Source organism: Rhinatrema bivittatum, chromosome 3 (genome assembly GCF_901001135.1).
Source record: "Rhinatrema bivittatum chromosome 3, aRhiBiv1.1, whole genome shotgun sequence".
Lineage (NCBI taxonomy): Eukaryota > Metazoa > Chordata > Amphibia > Gymnophiona > Rhinatrematidae > Rhinatrema > Rhinatrema bivittatum.
Window position 1 is genome coordinate 233,332,732 of NC_042617.1, and position 15,944 is coordinate 233,348,675.

The 15,944-nt window shown below is 47.4% G+C and overlaps 1 protein-coding gene across 1 annotated transcript in view; it reads left to right on the plus strand.

Annotated features, from left to right (window-relative positions):
- ANAPC1 (anaphase promoting complex subunit 1) overlaps positions 1-15,944 on the plus strand; it is a 540,434-nt gene that overhangs the window by 407,001 nt on the left and 117,489 nt on the right. The window contains exons 23-24 of the mRNA XM_029596802.1: positions 12,676-12,762; positions 13,580-13,697. Coding sequence (XP_029452662.1) covers positions 12,676-12,762; positions 13,580-13,697 — 205 coding nt within the window. The remainder of the gene's footprint in view (positions 1-12,675; positions 12,763-13,579; positions 13,698-15,944) is intronic.

Consider the following 15,944-nt stretch of genomic DNA (forward strand, 5'->3'; position numbering starts at 1 on the left):
GGTCCCTCTTCAGTCTCTTTATTTCCACGTTTTGTGAGCTTGTGGCTTTTCCAATCGAAATTGTCTTGGAAATCATTTTCACCAATTTTTGTTGGGCTTTTTCAAATTAAATCGACGCCAGGTCCCTCTTGGTGCCTCCCATAGGCTCCTTAGTCAGGTTTTTCATGGTCTTCGGTAAGTTTACTTTCATACCATTCCCCCCCACCCCCCGTGATGACAGTGCTTCAGTGCCTGCTGGCTTCGACTGCCTGCCGTCCCTGCTGTCGTTTATCTCCCTTCTTTTAATTCATCATAGCCTCATCGGGTTTTCGTCAATGCCCCCAGTGCCTGAGGACCATGTCCATCATGGACTCTCACGAGGTATGTGTTCTCTGCCTAGGGGCATTGCATGATGTCTGGGGTTGCTGCTTGTATGCCCAGATGACATAGCGCTCAACTCGACAAGATGGAGAAACACTTCCGGTCAAACAAGTCTGAGCACTTGAAGTCAGCATCAGCGGTATCTGCACCGATGAACCTTGGAGCCACACTGATGGACACCGTGCCATCACTATCAGCGGGGCTGTCGATGCCATGAGCCGATGGGGGTGCCAGGGACTGGACCCTGCCGATCTCTTCCAGGTCGAGGATGTCGTGGTCATCTTCATCGACCTCGGTACCGGGGAAAGACCGGGCCGATCACCAAGGGAAGCTGATGAAGCATCAACACAGATCACCTTCGATGCACGGTGCCGGGCTCGGGGAGGCGCTGGTTCATGCCAAAATGCCCCTGAAGCGACCCCGTGGCAAGGAATGCCAATCCTCCATTCCCTGTACGTACTGGAACAGTCCAGACTCCTGGGTTTTGCCTCCGCACCAGCAGATGGAGACAGAGCAAGATTTGACAGGCTCTGCCATAAATACCAGGGTGCCACCCACAGCCTGCCAGTATTACTCTGTCTCCAGCAGATGATCCGGGTGCATGGCCTACAGTCTGAACTGATTTAAAAAAAAAAAAAAAAGGGGGGGGTTTAGATAGTGTTGTGTTTGATTCCTTTTTTTAATTAAGTTTATAAAAAAAAAAAAAGGAAGAAGATTGAGAAGGCTGAGTGCAGCGCCGGTCTGTGCCTCCCAGGGGTTGATAGGTCATGAGAGGACCGTCCCCCTGGTCTTGTAGGCTGCTGGTGCTAAGGGTTGAGGACCTTGCTTGTGTTACAGACCAACCGGGGTGATACCGGGGAGCCCGGCTCACTCACCCCAGCCGGACCGCTTCAGGACCCGACGAGGGACAGCGACTCAGGTAGCAAAAAAATAAATAAATAAACTAGTAGCGTGTCATTTCGGCGGCTCTTTGGTCTTCGTGCTGCGGCGGGCAGCTGTCGCGGCTCACTCTCCCAACCCCCCCCCCGTTCTTGATTTTTTGTTTGTGTTATCGTGGCGCCCCGGTTCCCTCATGCCACACGCTTCGGCCTGTTCGGCCTGCGGCTCGGGGAGCGCGCGCCTCTCGAGGGATGGGCTGTGCTCAGCCTGCATCTCCGGAGGCGAAGGTACGTCGGGTTCGGCTCGGGTGGCGGGCTTGAGACATCGGACGATGGCGGTCGCGGTCGGGGGGCTTTCTCCTTCTCTCCCCAGGCAGCTGCCGGCCAGCGCAGGAAAACTGCCATTTTGGATCCGGCTCCCCTTGCGGCGCCGTTCGCGGAGGGGGGGGGGAAGGAATTCCCTGCCCTCCCTCTCCCCACAGAGACCGGTCTCATGGCCGGTTTCGCCAGTGGGGGGCATCAAGGGGAGGGAAAGGGGACGCAGGGACGGATTCTGAGGGATCCTGTGACTCGTTTTCATCGGATTTCATTTTGGCTATGCATAGGGCCTTTAAGGCCCGCGAAGCCTATAAGCGACATTCGCCCCAGTCAGGGGACTCTGAGGGTCCACATCCTGTGGACAAGGGCCAACCCCGGTCAGGGGACACTGGGAAGCCTTCCAGGGCAAAGCGCTTGTTACGAGCTATCCCTCCCAGGGAGAACAAGGATTCTCCCTGTGACTCTACGGACCATGAAGGTCAGGAGGAGCCGTCCCCGCCCCCGCGGGGGGTAGGAGGAGATGGCACGCTGTCGCAGGGTACGGCAAGGCAGAGCCAGGCCTCAGAGGGCGATGACCCTAGGGTGATCCACTTGTTCCGCAGAGACGAGCTGGGACCTCTCATTCCCATTATTTTGGAGGAGTTAGGGATTGTGGCACCTCCCAAGGAGTCTCGTCTTGGCTCGATGAATCCCGTGTTGTTGGGCCTGAGTGGCCCTCCCACGACATTTCCCTTTCATTTTTCAGCTACGGACCTTCTCTTTCGTGAGTGGGATACCCCGGATTTGGGACTGAAGGTCACAAAGGCTATGGATAAACTTTATCCTTTGCCTGAGGACGCCCTGGAAGTCCTTCGAGTGCCGAAGGGGAACACAGCCGTCTCAGCGGTAACAAAGAGGACTACTATTCCAGTCACGGGGGCCACGGTACTGAAGGACCTCCAGGATTGGAAACTGGAGATCCAGCCTAAGAAGATTTTCGAAGTATCCGCCCTAGGGCCCAGGTGGCAATTTGTAGCAATTTTAAGCTATGGGCCTGGTTGTGTTGGGTTCAACAATTTCTCGCTAATGAGGGCCTTTCGGAGGAGGAAGCCCGACAAGCTGGCTGGCTCGAAGTGGTTGTGGCTTATAGTGAGGACGCACTGTATGATCTCCTGAGAACTTCGACTCGTTCCATGGTTTCGGCTGTCTCGGCGAGACGGCTATTGTGGTTTCGGAACTGATCCGCGGATAGAGCCTCCAAATGCCGCCTGGGTCCTTACCTTTTAAGGGCAAGCTGCTGTTTGGAAAGGAATTGGAAGACATGATTTAGTTGCTGGGAGAAAATAAGGGATATCGACTCCCGGAGGACAGAATGCGTTCCAGGGGGTCTTTCTCGACAAGGTCCAGGTTTTGGGGAAATCGAAAACCTCATACACCTCGCCCTAGTACCTCTTCCCCTTCCTTTTGGGAGGGGGTTAGGCAGCAGTTGCAGCCTTTTCGAGGAAGGCGTTTTGGTAGACCTGCTTCCTCCCAGTCGGCTCCCGGCGGTAAGGCTGCACAATGATGTCCGGCCGGTCCATTCTTCGTACCACAGGTAGGGGGAAGATTATCTCTTTTTTACGAGGAGTGGACCACAATCACGACTGCTCTCTGTGATAAAACACGGCTACGCTTTAGATTTTGCATGCCATCCCAACCCACGATTTTTCCCATCCCCATGCGGGTATGCCAACAAGCGTCGAGCAGTCCAACAGACTTTGGTCCGACTGTTGGATCTGGGAGCAATTGTTCCAGTACCACCTCTGGAGCAACAAAGAGGACATTACTCCATATACTTCGTCGTTCCAAAGAAGGAAGGGTCCTTCCGTCCCATATTAGATCTAAAGTGCGTCAACAGATGCCTTCGGATTCCATGTTTTCGCATGGAGACGTTGCGGTCCATCATTGCTTCCGTTCATCCGGGAGAGTTCCTGGCTTCACTGGACATCACGGAGGCATACTTTCACATCAGGATCAGGAAGGATCATCACAAGCATCTCAGGTTCTTTGTGTCCAGATACGGATGCACCAACAACCCCTCTCGTCTCAGCTGCGACGAGAGGGTTGTTGGTGCATCCGTATCTGGATAATTGGTTGATTCGAGCAAAGTCCGAGACTCTGTGTCGTTCGACGATACACCGGGTGCTTCAGCTGTTGAGGTCTCTCGGTTGAGTGGTCAACACATCCAAAAGTCAGCTCACTCCCTCTCAGTCGCTGGAATTTTTGGGAGCTTTATTCGACACACGGCAGGGGAAGTTCTTTCTCTCCTCCAGCCGCAGTCTCAAGTTACAGGGTCAAGTCCGGGCCTTGCTGCAGAAACAACCACCGACGGTTTGGGACTACCTGCAGATGTTAGGTTCCATGGCTTCGGCGCTGGAACTGGTTCCTTGGTCGTTCGCGCCCTTACAATCAGCATTGCTGTCCCGCTGGACTCCGGTGTCCGAGCAGTTCTATCTCCCGTTGCCTTTGACGAACCTGGCATGCTCCAGTCTGGGGTGGTGGCTGTGTTCCGACAGTCTCCTCCAGGGGGGTTTCAATTGTGGTACCGGAGTGGACAGCGGTCACCACAGATGCAAGCCTCTCCGGTTTGGGGAGCGTTGTGCTTGCGGAAGTCAGTACAAGGTCTCTGGTCCCCGACCGAGTCTCGCTGGTCAATCAATTGCTTGGAGACCAGGGCGGTGCACCTGGCGTTGCAGGCCTTTCTCCCTCTGATTCAGGGGAAGTCGGTCAGGGTGCTGTCCGACAATGCAACAACAGTGGCCTACATCAATTGTCAGGCGGGGAACCAGGAGTCGTCCAGTGGCATTAGAAGCTCATCTGTTGATTCAGTGGGCGGAAAAGCACCTTGTCAGTATAGCTGCGTCCCACATAGCAGGGGTCGACAACATTCACGCAGACTTCTTGAGTCGACATCAGCTCGATCCCAGAGAATGGAAGCTTGCAGACAGGGCCTTTCAGCTCATCTGTGACAGATGGGGAACGCCGGCCATGGATCTGATGGCGACCTTCAAGAATGCCAAGGCCCTGCACTTCTTTGCTCATGGAAGGGAAACGGGGGCAGAGGACGTGGACGCCTTGGCGCTACCCTGGCCGACGACAGTCCTTCTGTATGTCTTTCCCCCTTGGCCGCTGATTGGCAAGGTACTTCGACGAATAGAGAGTCATCCCTCGGAGGTAATTCTGGTGGCTCCCGAGTTGCCTCGCCGACCGTGGTTCACGGATCTTGTCAATCTCGCGGTGGAGGCTCCACTGCGTTTCCCATTCATACCGAACCTCCTTCATCAGGGGCCTGTTTGTTTCGATCAGGTAGATCGCTTTTGTCTAGTGGCATGGCGTTTGAGAGGCGACATCTAAAAGGCAAAGGTTATTCTGATGCAGTGGTGTCCACCCTTCTGAGGTCGCGTAAGGCATCAACTTCCTTATCGTATGTGCGAGTTTGGAAGGTTTTTGAATCATGATGCGTTTCTCGTGCAATTATATCCACTCGGGCGTCCGTTTCCAGTATACTAGCATTTCTACAAGATGGTTTGGCTAAGGGTTTGTCCTGTAGTTTGTTGCGAGTGCAGGTGGCAGCCCTTGGTTGCTTACGTGGTTGTGGAAGGGAGGACTCTTGCGACGCACCCCAATTGTTGCCTGGCTGAAAATCCGTGTCCCTACTGAAATTTAAATGTGGTTCTCAAGGCTTTGTGTGCGCCACCTTTTGACCCTCTAAAGAGGGTGACCCTAAAGGACCTTACATTGAAGGTCATGTTTCTGGTGGCAATTTCTTCGGCACGACAGATTTATGAACTCCAGGCATTGTCCTGCAGGGAGCCTTCCTTGTGGATCTCTGAGTCTGGAATTAGTCTACGGACTGTTCCATCTTTCCTACCAAAAGTAGTTTCTTCCTTTCATTTCAACCAATCAGTGGACCTCCCATCATTTTCTAACTTTGACAGGTCGGATCCCGTTTCAAAGGATCTGAAGAAGCTGGATGTGCGCAGGGCACTTCTACACTATCTGGAAGCGACTAATGGTTTTCGTTTGTCAGATCACCTCTTCGTCCATTGGAAGGGTCCAAAAAGGGGTAATATGGCATCTAAAGCCACCATCTCTCGGTGGTTGAAGGAGGCCATAAATTCCTCATATATTCTATGTGGTTGGCCCCTACCAGTGGGACTGAAGGCTCATTCCACTCGTTCACAGGTGGCTTCCTGGGCGGAGTGTCACCAGATTTCCCCGCAGGAGATTTGCAGAGCAGCAACTTAGAAATCTTTGCATACTTTCGCACATCATTATCAGCTCAATGTCCAGGACTCAAGGGAGGGCAATTTTGGAGCAGGCCTCTCCGGATCCCAGCCCAAGTAGTTTTATGCTCTGGTACATCCCAGGAGTCTGGACTGATCCGGTACGTTCAGGGAAAAGAAAATTAGGTCTTACCTTTGATAATTTTCGTTCCTGTAGTACCAAGGTTCAGTCCAGTGTCCCGCCCGCTGTATGCATTTAAGTCTCGGAGAGTCCGCTGTTTCCACTTCTGCTCTAGTTTATTTGGTCTGTGAAGTTCTTATGTCTGTTAATCTCCTTTTCGGGTCAGGTTTCTTGTTGGGGGCAATGACCCAATGGTTCCCCGGTTGAGCTTCATGTATATAGTTAGTTTTCAGTTAGGGGTCATCCTGCTTTGACATTGCATAATACTGGCAGGCTGTGGGTGGCATCCTGGTATTTATGGCAGAGCTTGTCAAATCTTGCTCTGTCTCCATCTGCTGGTGCGGAGGCAAAACCCAGGAGTCTGGACTGATCCTTGGTACTACAGGAACGAAAATTTTCGAAGGTAAGACCTAATTTTCTTTTGATGCTGGAGTTATGCGACAGTCTTCACAGGTCTGGTGCCAGTCACTGATCCACCTCTGGGATCTGAGGAAGATCTGGCCACCCCTTCTGCCTTGCAGTCAGTGTTGGTGTTGGCAACTTTTGAGGAAGAGTTGGAGTGGAGAAGTCCAGCTGGCGGTGGAACAAGCGCTGCAGGGTGTTGTACCTGTGGCACTGAAGGTATCGATACCCACACTTTCTGTTCTGGAACCACTGCTGGAGCAGCTTAATGTACTGGTGTCAGTTCCCAGGAGGTCATCGATGCCCGGCAAGGCACCGATGCTTCCCCTGACCAATATGGTGCTTGTTAGCAGTTCCTCCGAGGAGGAGGAAGCTCCATTTAGGCCAGCAGAGACACTGAGGCCTGTAAACTCATCCAGCGCTGCCGGGGCTGGCACTGGTGCCACCGGTACCCATGCCTCTGGTCGAAGGCCGTGCACCTGGGGCTTCATCCCCTGTGAACTATAGTGAGGATGAGGCTCCATATGACCCCTGGGTGGATGACACTGCGGATTCCTCTTCCAAGGACTTGGAGGGTCTCCCCTCAGAGCCTTCTCCTCCAGAGGAGCAAAGGAAGTCTCTGCGGGAGGACTTAATGTTCGCAGGTTTTGTGCGGGCGATGGCTGAGGCCATCCCTTTTCAGTTGTTGACGGAGGAGGATGCCAGGCACAAGATGCTGGAAATCATCCAGTTCATGGAGGCTTCCATAAGATCATGGCAGTCCCAGTGCACGAATCCTTAAGGAGTTGCTGGGGATCTGGGAACCCCCCCCCCTCACAGTTCCTCCCATGAATAGGAAGGCGGATGGGGCTTACCTTATCCAGAAGGCTACTGGATTCAAGAAGCGTCAGCTGTCACACCAATCGGTGGTGGTCGAATCCGCTCTCAAGAGTGCTAAGTGCTCTCGGACCCACACCTCGGCATCCACGGGGAAGGATCACAGGGCGATGGATGCTCTTGGGAGGAAAGTATTTCAGGGAGCCATGCTCATTGCCCGCATTGCCTCCTACCAGCTCTACATGAGCCAGTATTCGTGGAACCTCTAGAAGTAAGTGTAGGAGGCAGCCCAGCAGCTGCCTCAACAGCAGCAAAGACACCTTTATGTCACTGATGCATAAGGGCCTGGAGTGTGGAAAACACGAGATTCATATAGCCTACAATGTTTTCGAAATGACATCCAGAGCCTCTGCAGCGGGAATCGGCACCTGCAGAATGGTATAGCTGCGGGCGTCAGATCTCCAACAGGAGGTACAGGAAAAACTCTCTGACTTGCCATGCCAGGAGAGAATATCTTTGGAGATAAGTTGAGGGATGCGATAGCCCAGTTGCGGGACCACCATGAGATTCTCCAGCAGCTCTCTGCTAGCACTTCAGACCTGCCCTCCTCAGCATGGAGGTTGGTAAGACAGGGTCCGAGAAAGCCTTTCTACTGCCAGAGGAAGTACTATTCTCCAGCCCTTTGCTCTCATTCGCAGAGGGTGAGCTCCCGTGACCGACCCAGGTAGCAGAGAGCGCCCCAGCCGGCACCCCAGTAAAATCTCTGGATGGGATTTTCACTGGATTGTAGGGAGCTAGCCACCTGAACCCGCGACATTGGATCCCCTGGTCAGCGGCAGGCTACAGTTCTTCGCGGATCAGTGGCCCAGTATAACCTCTGACCAGTGGGTTCTGTCCATCGTCTGTCAAGGGTACCAATTAAACCTTTTGAGTGTCCCGCCAAATTGTCCTTCATGCCCGTTTTGGAGGCCAATAGAGCATCAGGAGGTACTGATACAGGAGCTCGCCGCCCTCTTAACGGCCAGAGCGGTTAAACCTGTTTCACCAAGGAAAAGAGGGCTGGGATTCTACTTCCGGTACTTCCTGATTCCAAAGAAAACAGGGTGACTCCATCCCATCCTAGACCTGAGGGTCTTGAACAATTTCTAAAAAGAGGAAATTCAAGATGGTTTCCCTGGACACCCTGATACCCCTCTTGAAAAAAGGGGACTGGCTATGCTCCCTTGATTTAAAAGATGCGTACACTCACATCAAGATCTTCCCAGATCACAGGAAGTATCTCAGATTTCTGGTGAGAAAACAGCATTTCCAGTACAGAGTGTTTCCCTTAACCCAGCTTTTCATTTCTTTTGATAGGAAAAGGTTGGGAGTTGCTATTGCCAAACAGACACTATTGAATTGGCTAGGAGATTGTATCTCCTTCTGTTATACCTAGGCAGGACTTCATCTTGGTAGTCATATCAAGTCTCATTCTATCAGAGCCACGGCAACATCGGTGGCCTACTTGCAAACAGTTCCCGTGGAGATTTCCAAGGCTGCAACATGGAGTTCTCTCCATACATATATTTCCCACTACTGTCTGGATAGGGATGGCCGATGCAACAGTAGGTTCGGCCAGTCTGTCCTTCAGAACCTGTTTGAGATATAGAACCCAACTCTCCAAACCTAGGGCCCATTGTTTGGGTTCAGCTGTCTCCCCCTCAGTTACCAACAGCACCGGAATTGTGCCCATTGACACTTGGTTAGGTGTCTGTCAGTCCACTTTTGTGTTGGGGAACAGCCTGTGTCTAGGGATTCACCCATGTGTGAGGACTACCATCCTGCTTGTCCTAGGAGAAAGCAAAGTTGCTTACCTGTAACAGGTGTTCTCCGAGGACAGCAGGATATTAATCCTCACGAAATCCTCCCACCACCCCGCGGAGTTGGGGGTTCTTCTAGTTTTTTTATTTTATCTTTATCGTAATTCTATGTTACGAGACTGAAGAGGGACCAAGCATGGATGCGTGGTATAGGGCATACTCAGTATGCCTAGTCAGAGTTACAGAAACTTTGACATAAGTTTTCCGTACTGGGCTCCATCTGATGATGTCACCCATGTGTGAGGATTAAAATCCTGCTGTCCTAGGAGAATGCTCGTTACAGGTAAGCAACTCTGCTAAATTGCATGATGAAAATCAATAGTTGCAACTGAGTGTCAGACAAGCCCATCAAAATTGCAGAAACGTAATTTGGATTTTAATATCCTATTACGAACATTACTTTTCTACAGTTTTGTCTGCCTTCTTCAGTACTCAACCATAATGATTTGAACTTGATCTCACAATTTAGGTAGGGCTGTAATCTGATAGCTTTTCTTCAGTTGCCAGCAAGTGACCTGCTCATTGTACTTTTATTCTTAATGTGATTTGTCAGTGAAGTTTATACTTGTAGACTAATAAGCAATGCTTTTGTTTATTCTAAGGAATCTGTATTTATTGAATGTCTTTATGTAATTTCTTATAAGAAATGTTGATTTCATTTTTTATTGAATTTTTTCTCTGCATTATATGAAATGTAAATTTATTGTGAAGATCATGTTTTTGATGCATTACTTGCAACTTCTTTCAGACTGAATACTTAATACCACACTTATGTGAAAAACATCTAAACAAATTAACCCCTAGATTTATCAAAATGCTATAAATATAGCAGAAATAGCGCCCACGATAAAGGGGCATGATTAGGCTAATTACCCTGCTGCCGCATCGCATAGGCAATTTCTGTAAGGTGCGATAAATATATAAATAGATAAATAGATCTGCTCCTCTAGTTATACTTTTCATCCATTATAATGACTACAAATCTTTAGTGATGTCAATTTTACTATGGATACCTTAGAATGTTTCTGTAACACCATCCCCCCACCTTCAGAAGCCCATCCCGATTCAAAGTGCCCCTCTACAGTGGTACATATATAGAGAGTGTCAGACTGAATCTATAAAGAGGCTTTCTCTCTCGCCCTCGCTCTCTCTTTCTCTCTCTTGTGTTACTTATAAGCAATTTTGAGTCTCTTGCCAATGCTTGATTATTGCAACCCCTATATCAGGTTGTACCTTGAGACTTCAGAGTCAGCTGCTGTTGGACCAAAGCATAGTGGCCAAACTGATTTTTGGGGTGAAGAAATATAACTCAGTTACTGCTCTCTTAATACAATTACTTTGGCTACCCATTGCTGTGAGAAGTAGTTTCAAGATTCTTATTCTACAAAATTATGAGGAGAGGTCTCCCTCAGTATTTGGCAAACCTTTTGATCCTATATTCTTTGATCTTCTCAATTATATCTTCTTTGATCTTCTCCACCTAGTATAAGGCTTGAGCATACCTAGCAAACAGCATTTAGCTACGTTGTTCCTATTTTATGGGACAGTCTCGCAAAATAAGACTGAGAAATGTTACCTGAAATTGCAAAGGGTTTGAAAGCCTAACTGTTTACTTAGATTTTTAATGTAGGAGAGATTTTAGCTTTTAGTGATTCTGTTTTTGTTGTGTTTGTGGCATTGTGGACCCTTGGTCGCAATGGAGATGACTCCGCCCACAGGGAGGGGCCCCGTGGGGAACCACTGCAATAGGCTGAACTCAGATAGCAGACACAGTATGGATAGAGGCTTTATTGTACTGCTGTAGTTAGATGGTAAAGCAGGAAGGTAAGGCACTGATCCAAGAAGTGCCAGTACGTTCATAGGCTCAGATGTGAAGTCTCACCCAGATGTTTCACGATAGGCGGAAGCCCGCACTGCGGGTAACGTCGCAGCTGGTGGGTGGAGCTGGAGCACCGGATCGTAGAGATACTCACAGGAATGATGGCGTCTTCCTGATGATGGAAAGTTGGGACCAAAGGTCCATGGTGCAGGATAGCGCTGACGGTCTCCAGCTACTATCAATCGGTCAGGGGAATCCTGTTTCATTAATTACTTGATCGGTCAGTACACATATATCCATAACAGCTTTTGCAAGGAAGATTACTAAGTTGCTTCACTTCCTGTGGGGGTATATGTACCCGTGCTGACGTCAGATCCGTCTCCAACTGCTAGAACAAGCACACTATACCCACTTGTTCTGAGTCCATCTGCATACACTAAGGAAAAGGAGATTATCAGGTAAGTAATCTCTACATTTATTGTATTTATGAAGATTTCTAGCTTTTTACAAAAATGGTTCATGAAAGAATATATTAATTTTTCTTTTATTACATGATTGGATCTGATTGTTTTCTTTGCTTTTACATGATATACTTGTGCATTTATAAACTGCGATAAATATAAAATAAATTCTTATTAATAAGGAATTTTTAATGCTGGTAAGTGCTTGAAATAATTGAGGTAAATTATTTTAAAGTTTCATATGATACACAATGGCTGTTGCAATTTTCTTAGAAAGCCATTGCAGGGTGCAGTATATGGCATTATTTATCAATAAGAAAACAACTAGTAGGTCTCAGACCTGCATGCCTACAGCCCACCCATGTTAACCTTGTGCCCACCCAAAAAATCAATTCTGGCTACGTCACTGGTCCTGCAGCAGTCATAAAAGCAAACAGAATGTTAGGAATTATTTGGAAGGGAATGGTTAATAAAATGTAAAATGTCATAATGCCTCTGTATCGCTCCATGGTGAGACCACACCTTGAATACTGTGCGAAGGAGAAGGGTCAGAGAAGGGCAACCAAAATGATAAAGGGGATGGAACAGCTCCCCTGTGAGGAAAGGCTGAAGAGGTTAGGGCTGTTCAGCTTGGACAAGAGACGGCTGAGGGGGGGATATGATAGAGGTCTTTAAAATCATGAGAGGTCTTGAACGAGTAGATGTGAATCGGTTATTTACAGTTTCGGATAACAGAAAGCTAGGGGGCACTCCATGAAGTTAGCAAGTAGCACATGTAAGACTAATCAGAGAAATTTCTTTTTCTCTCAACGCACAATTAAGCTCTGGAATTTGTTGCCAGAGTATATGGTTAGTGCAATTAGTATAGCTGGGTTTAAAAATGGTTTGGATAAGTTCTTGGAGGAGAAATCCATTCACTGCTATTAATCAAGTTGACTTAGGGAATGGCCTCTGCTATTACTGGCATCAGTAGCATGGGATCCTCTTGGTGTTTGGGTACTTGTCAGGTTCTTGTGGCCTTGTTTGGCCTCTGTTGGAAACAGGATGCTGGGCTTCATGGATCCTTGGTCTGACCCAGCATGGCAATTTCTTATGTTCTTATGTTATACCGTATGAGAAACAGAACTCCTAGCTAGCATATAGCATGACATGTCTTTTATTGCTATCTCCATTATAGCCCATATTTCTTGGTTTGTGCGAACAGCACGAGTAAAGCAGATCAATTGCTGTGTTAGTCCACACTGATACATAAGATAAGGGTCAACAAACGGGCTGTCTGTGATTTTAATTTTATTTGACAAGGAGCAGTAGTTATAATACATATTTTTCCCCTACAGATACTCTTTGAGTACATCAGATTCTTCAATTGCTGCTGTTCTTTGTGCACTTTACCCTCACTTCCCTGTTCACAGCACAGATAACAGGTGAGTTTTATAACTGTACTTTTCTAAGATTTTTAGCTCTGATAATTTTAGAGCAGCAGCTTAAAAAATCAATTGCATTTCACTTGGCTTTGTTGGTCTTAAGTATTTCTGTTTTGTTCTAATTTATATTTTTCATTTTTTTGGAATAAAAGGTATGCACATGATACTCAATTTTTTCCTAAGTTTTGTAGATGATGGATTTTCTTAACTTTTTTTTTTCTAGTCTTGTAAAGATCCTTTTCATAGAATGGTATCATTCTAATGTTCAGTGTATGTGAGAAAAATTCTTAAGGAATGAATATATAAGGAGATCTCTGTATATATGACAAACTCCTCTCAAAAGTTGTGACTGCTGCCTCTGTAGCACCCCCAGCCCCAGAGAGCATAGTCCTGGCCTGGGTGTCAAACACAGCTCTTCTATATTGCATTGCACAGCAGTGCTGTGGAGCCAACAGGCCAGCCTGTTCTGTTTTCTAAGTTTAAGGAAAGGGTTTTTTTGCCATGGTATATTTTGTTTAGGATTTTTTGGGAAGGAAAGGGGAGGATTAATTTTTACGATTTTTGTATGAAATTTACAAACATTAAATTTGATTTGTTCGATTTGTTTCATTAATTATGCTTGCAGAATGATTCAGCAGAATATGTAATACTAGTAACAAGCAAGACTCCCTGTTTTAATGTACATGCTAACCTAGTAGCCCAAGCCCCTCTATAGTTTATACAAGGGTGCTTCTTTTTAGCTGGAAGGCAACATAAATATTCAGTCTTTTCTCTGTCTTCACTGTTGTTAACCTTTCCCTGTATTTTATGTAAACAGGTATCACCTTCAGGCCTTAAGACACCTGTATGTCCTTGCAGCTGAGCCCCGGCTCCTCGTGCCTGTTGATGTAGATGCAAACACTCCATGCTATGTGTTAATGGAGGTTACATATAAGGTACTGGCTAGCTATGATGATACATCCAAAAGTGAATTATTGATCATCTTATCTCAAAGCATTTCCTCACTTACATTTAGCAATGTCATATTAATACATAACTTTGTTGATATAGCTAGCAAAGGTCCTATCACTACTTTTTGAAATGAGTATTTTAGAACAAATGTTTTATCTTGTTGAAAATTTGAAATGTTGACACCCTGAAATGTTAGGGGCCTACATTATTGCCATACCTTGACACAGAAGATCTTTCTATATCTCACTGAGGCCCACTGAATTCTGTAGGTTTTAGAAAAACAGAGTGACACTTTAGAAACGGATATATACCCTAGTTAATTTGGAAAGAAAACATTGCCTCTCTATTGAAGATAGCAAGCTTGCTTTCTTTTTTTGGTTAAACATGCTCGACATCTTCAAAGAAACTTCCAGGAAGAATTATGTGGATAGAAGTACTTAGTTTTTTATTGGCATCTACTAGGTCACAGAATAGTTGGAGTTGGAAAAACCTGGAAGCCTTTTTTTGTGGGAGGAGGGTGAGAATGCATGGAGATAAGCGTACTCTAGTATGGTGCACAAGTGATACATCTTAACTACAGCCAAGGAAAGCTTGTTAGGTCTGTTGCTTTCATACCATCAAAAAAGCAAGTAGGGAAATAATTCAGAGGCATGGCTTTGGGAATGCTTTCCTACATAGATTTATAGAAGGTGTGTGGGTAGTTGTGGAGTGTGAGTGTGTGGTGGGTTGTGATGGAAGTATTTTAGAGGAAAATAAGGATGCGGTTGTTATTGGAGGGTGTAGGTGGGATGTGTGTAGAGGAGTGTATGTATAGGAATGGCTGGAGTATTGGTATGGAGGGATGGGTGAGGTGTGCAGGGTGAGTGTAGGAATGTGTTGGTTGTGGATTTGTGTGGTGAGATCTGGAGGTGTAGAAGTGTATGGGAGCTTATATGTATGGCTTGTGTGAGTGTAGCAATGTGTATGTGGTGGATATGTAGGAATTTTTGGTGGGGGGTCAGTGGGGGCATAGAAGGAGTAGGGGTCAAGTGGAGATATGTAGGAGTATATATGGGAGTTATGGGTATGTGGCAGGTGAGTGGAGGTGTATGATGAATTGGAGCTGGTATGTAGTTGTGTCTCTGTGTATAGGCATGTGTGGAGGTATAGAAGTGTATAGAGTGGGTGTATGCATGTGTGAGTGTATGGGGGTGGGGGGTGTGTGTGTGTGAGACTTTGGAGTTGTGGCAAGGAAGTGGCTTTGAAAGCACCTTTTGGTGCTATCTGTCACCAGTTGCTTAAGTTATTTTCCTCTGACAGCCTGTGTGGCTGTGGCCAAGCTCCTGGAAGAGTGAAGGGCTTTTAGAATTAAGCATTCCCTGTACATACCCAGATCAGTCCAGATCGCTGGGTTATGCCTCCCTTCCAGCAGATGGAGACAGAAGAAAAACTTGCAAGGCACCCCCTCTTAGACTGGTGTGCCACCTGCGATCCTTCAGTATTTCTCTGTCTCCAGCAGATGAAGGTGGCAGAACCTGCGGTCCTGATCCTTTAAAAAAAAAAAAAAAAAAAAAAAAAAAGTTACCCTTCAGTTGGGAAGGTTCTTGTGCCTTTAATTCTTCCTCTGGCTAGATCAATCAGTTTAAAAAAAAAGAGGAAAGGAGTACAAGTCCTTCCAAGGGGTTGGAGCCTATCCCCCTTGGTAGCAGGCACGGCTGGGGTTGGGGACCCTGAGACCCTGATTGCTCGGAGCTTGTCCTTCAGACCAATGAGTAGGGGGATTTACTGGTGGGCCGGTCCCTCCCCCTAACAGCCCAGAGACATTTTCATTCCTCTGGTGAGACCTGCATTTACAAAACCTAGACCCAGGGACAATTCATTCTCACAGGACAAGCAGGATGGTAGTTCTCACATGTGGGTGACATCACAGGATGGAGCCCAATCACGGAAAACTTCTGTCAAAGTTTCCAGAACTTTGACTGGCCTCTACTGGGCATGCCCAGCATGGCACTACCCTGCAGCCAGCAGGGGTCCCCCTTCAGTCTTATTTGAAAGCTACAGGCAGTGCCGAAAAATAAAATAATAAAACGTTACAAATCCAATACCGTGGGGTGGCGGGCGGGTTTCGTGAAGACTAACATCCTGCTGTCCTGTGAGAACACCTGTTACAGGTAAGCAACATTTGCTTTCCCCTGGATGTTTGTGTGCAAAGTACAAAAAAAACAAAAAAACAAAAACAAAAAAACACTTAG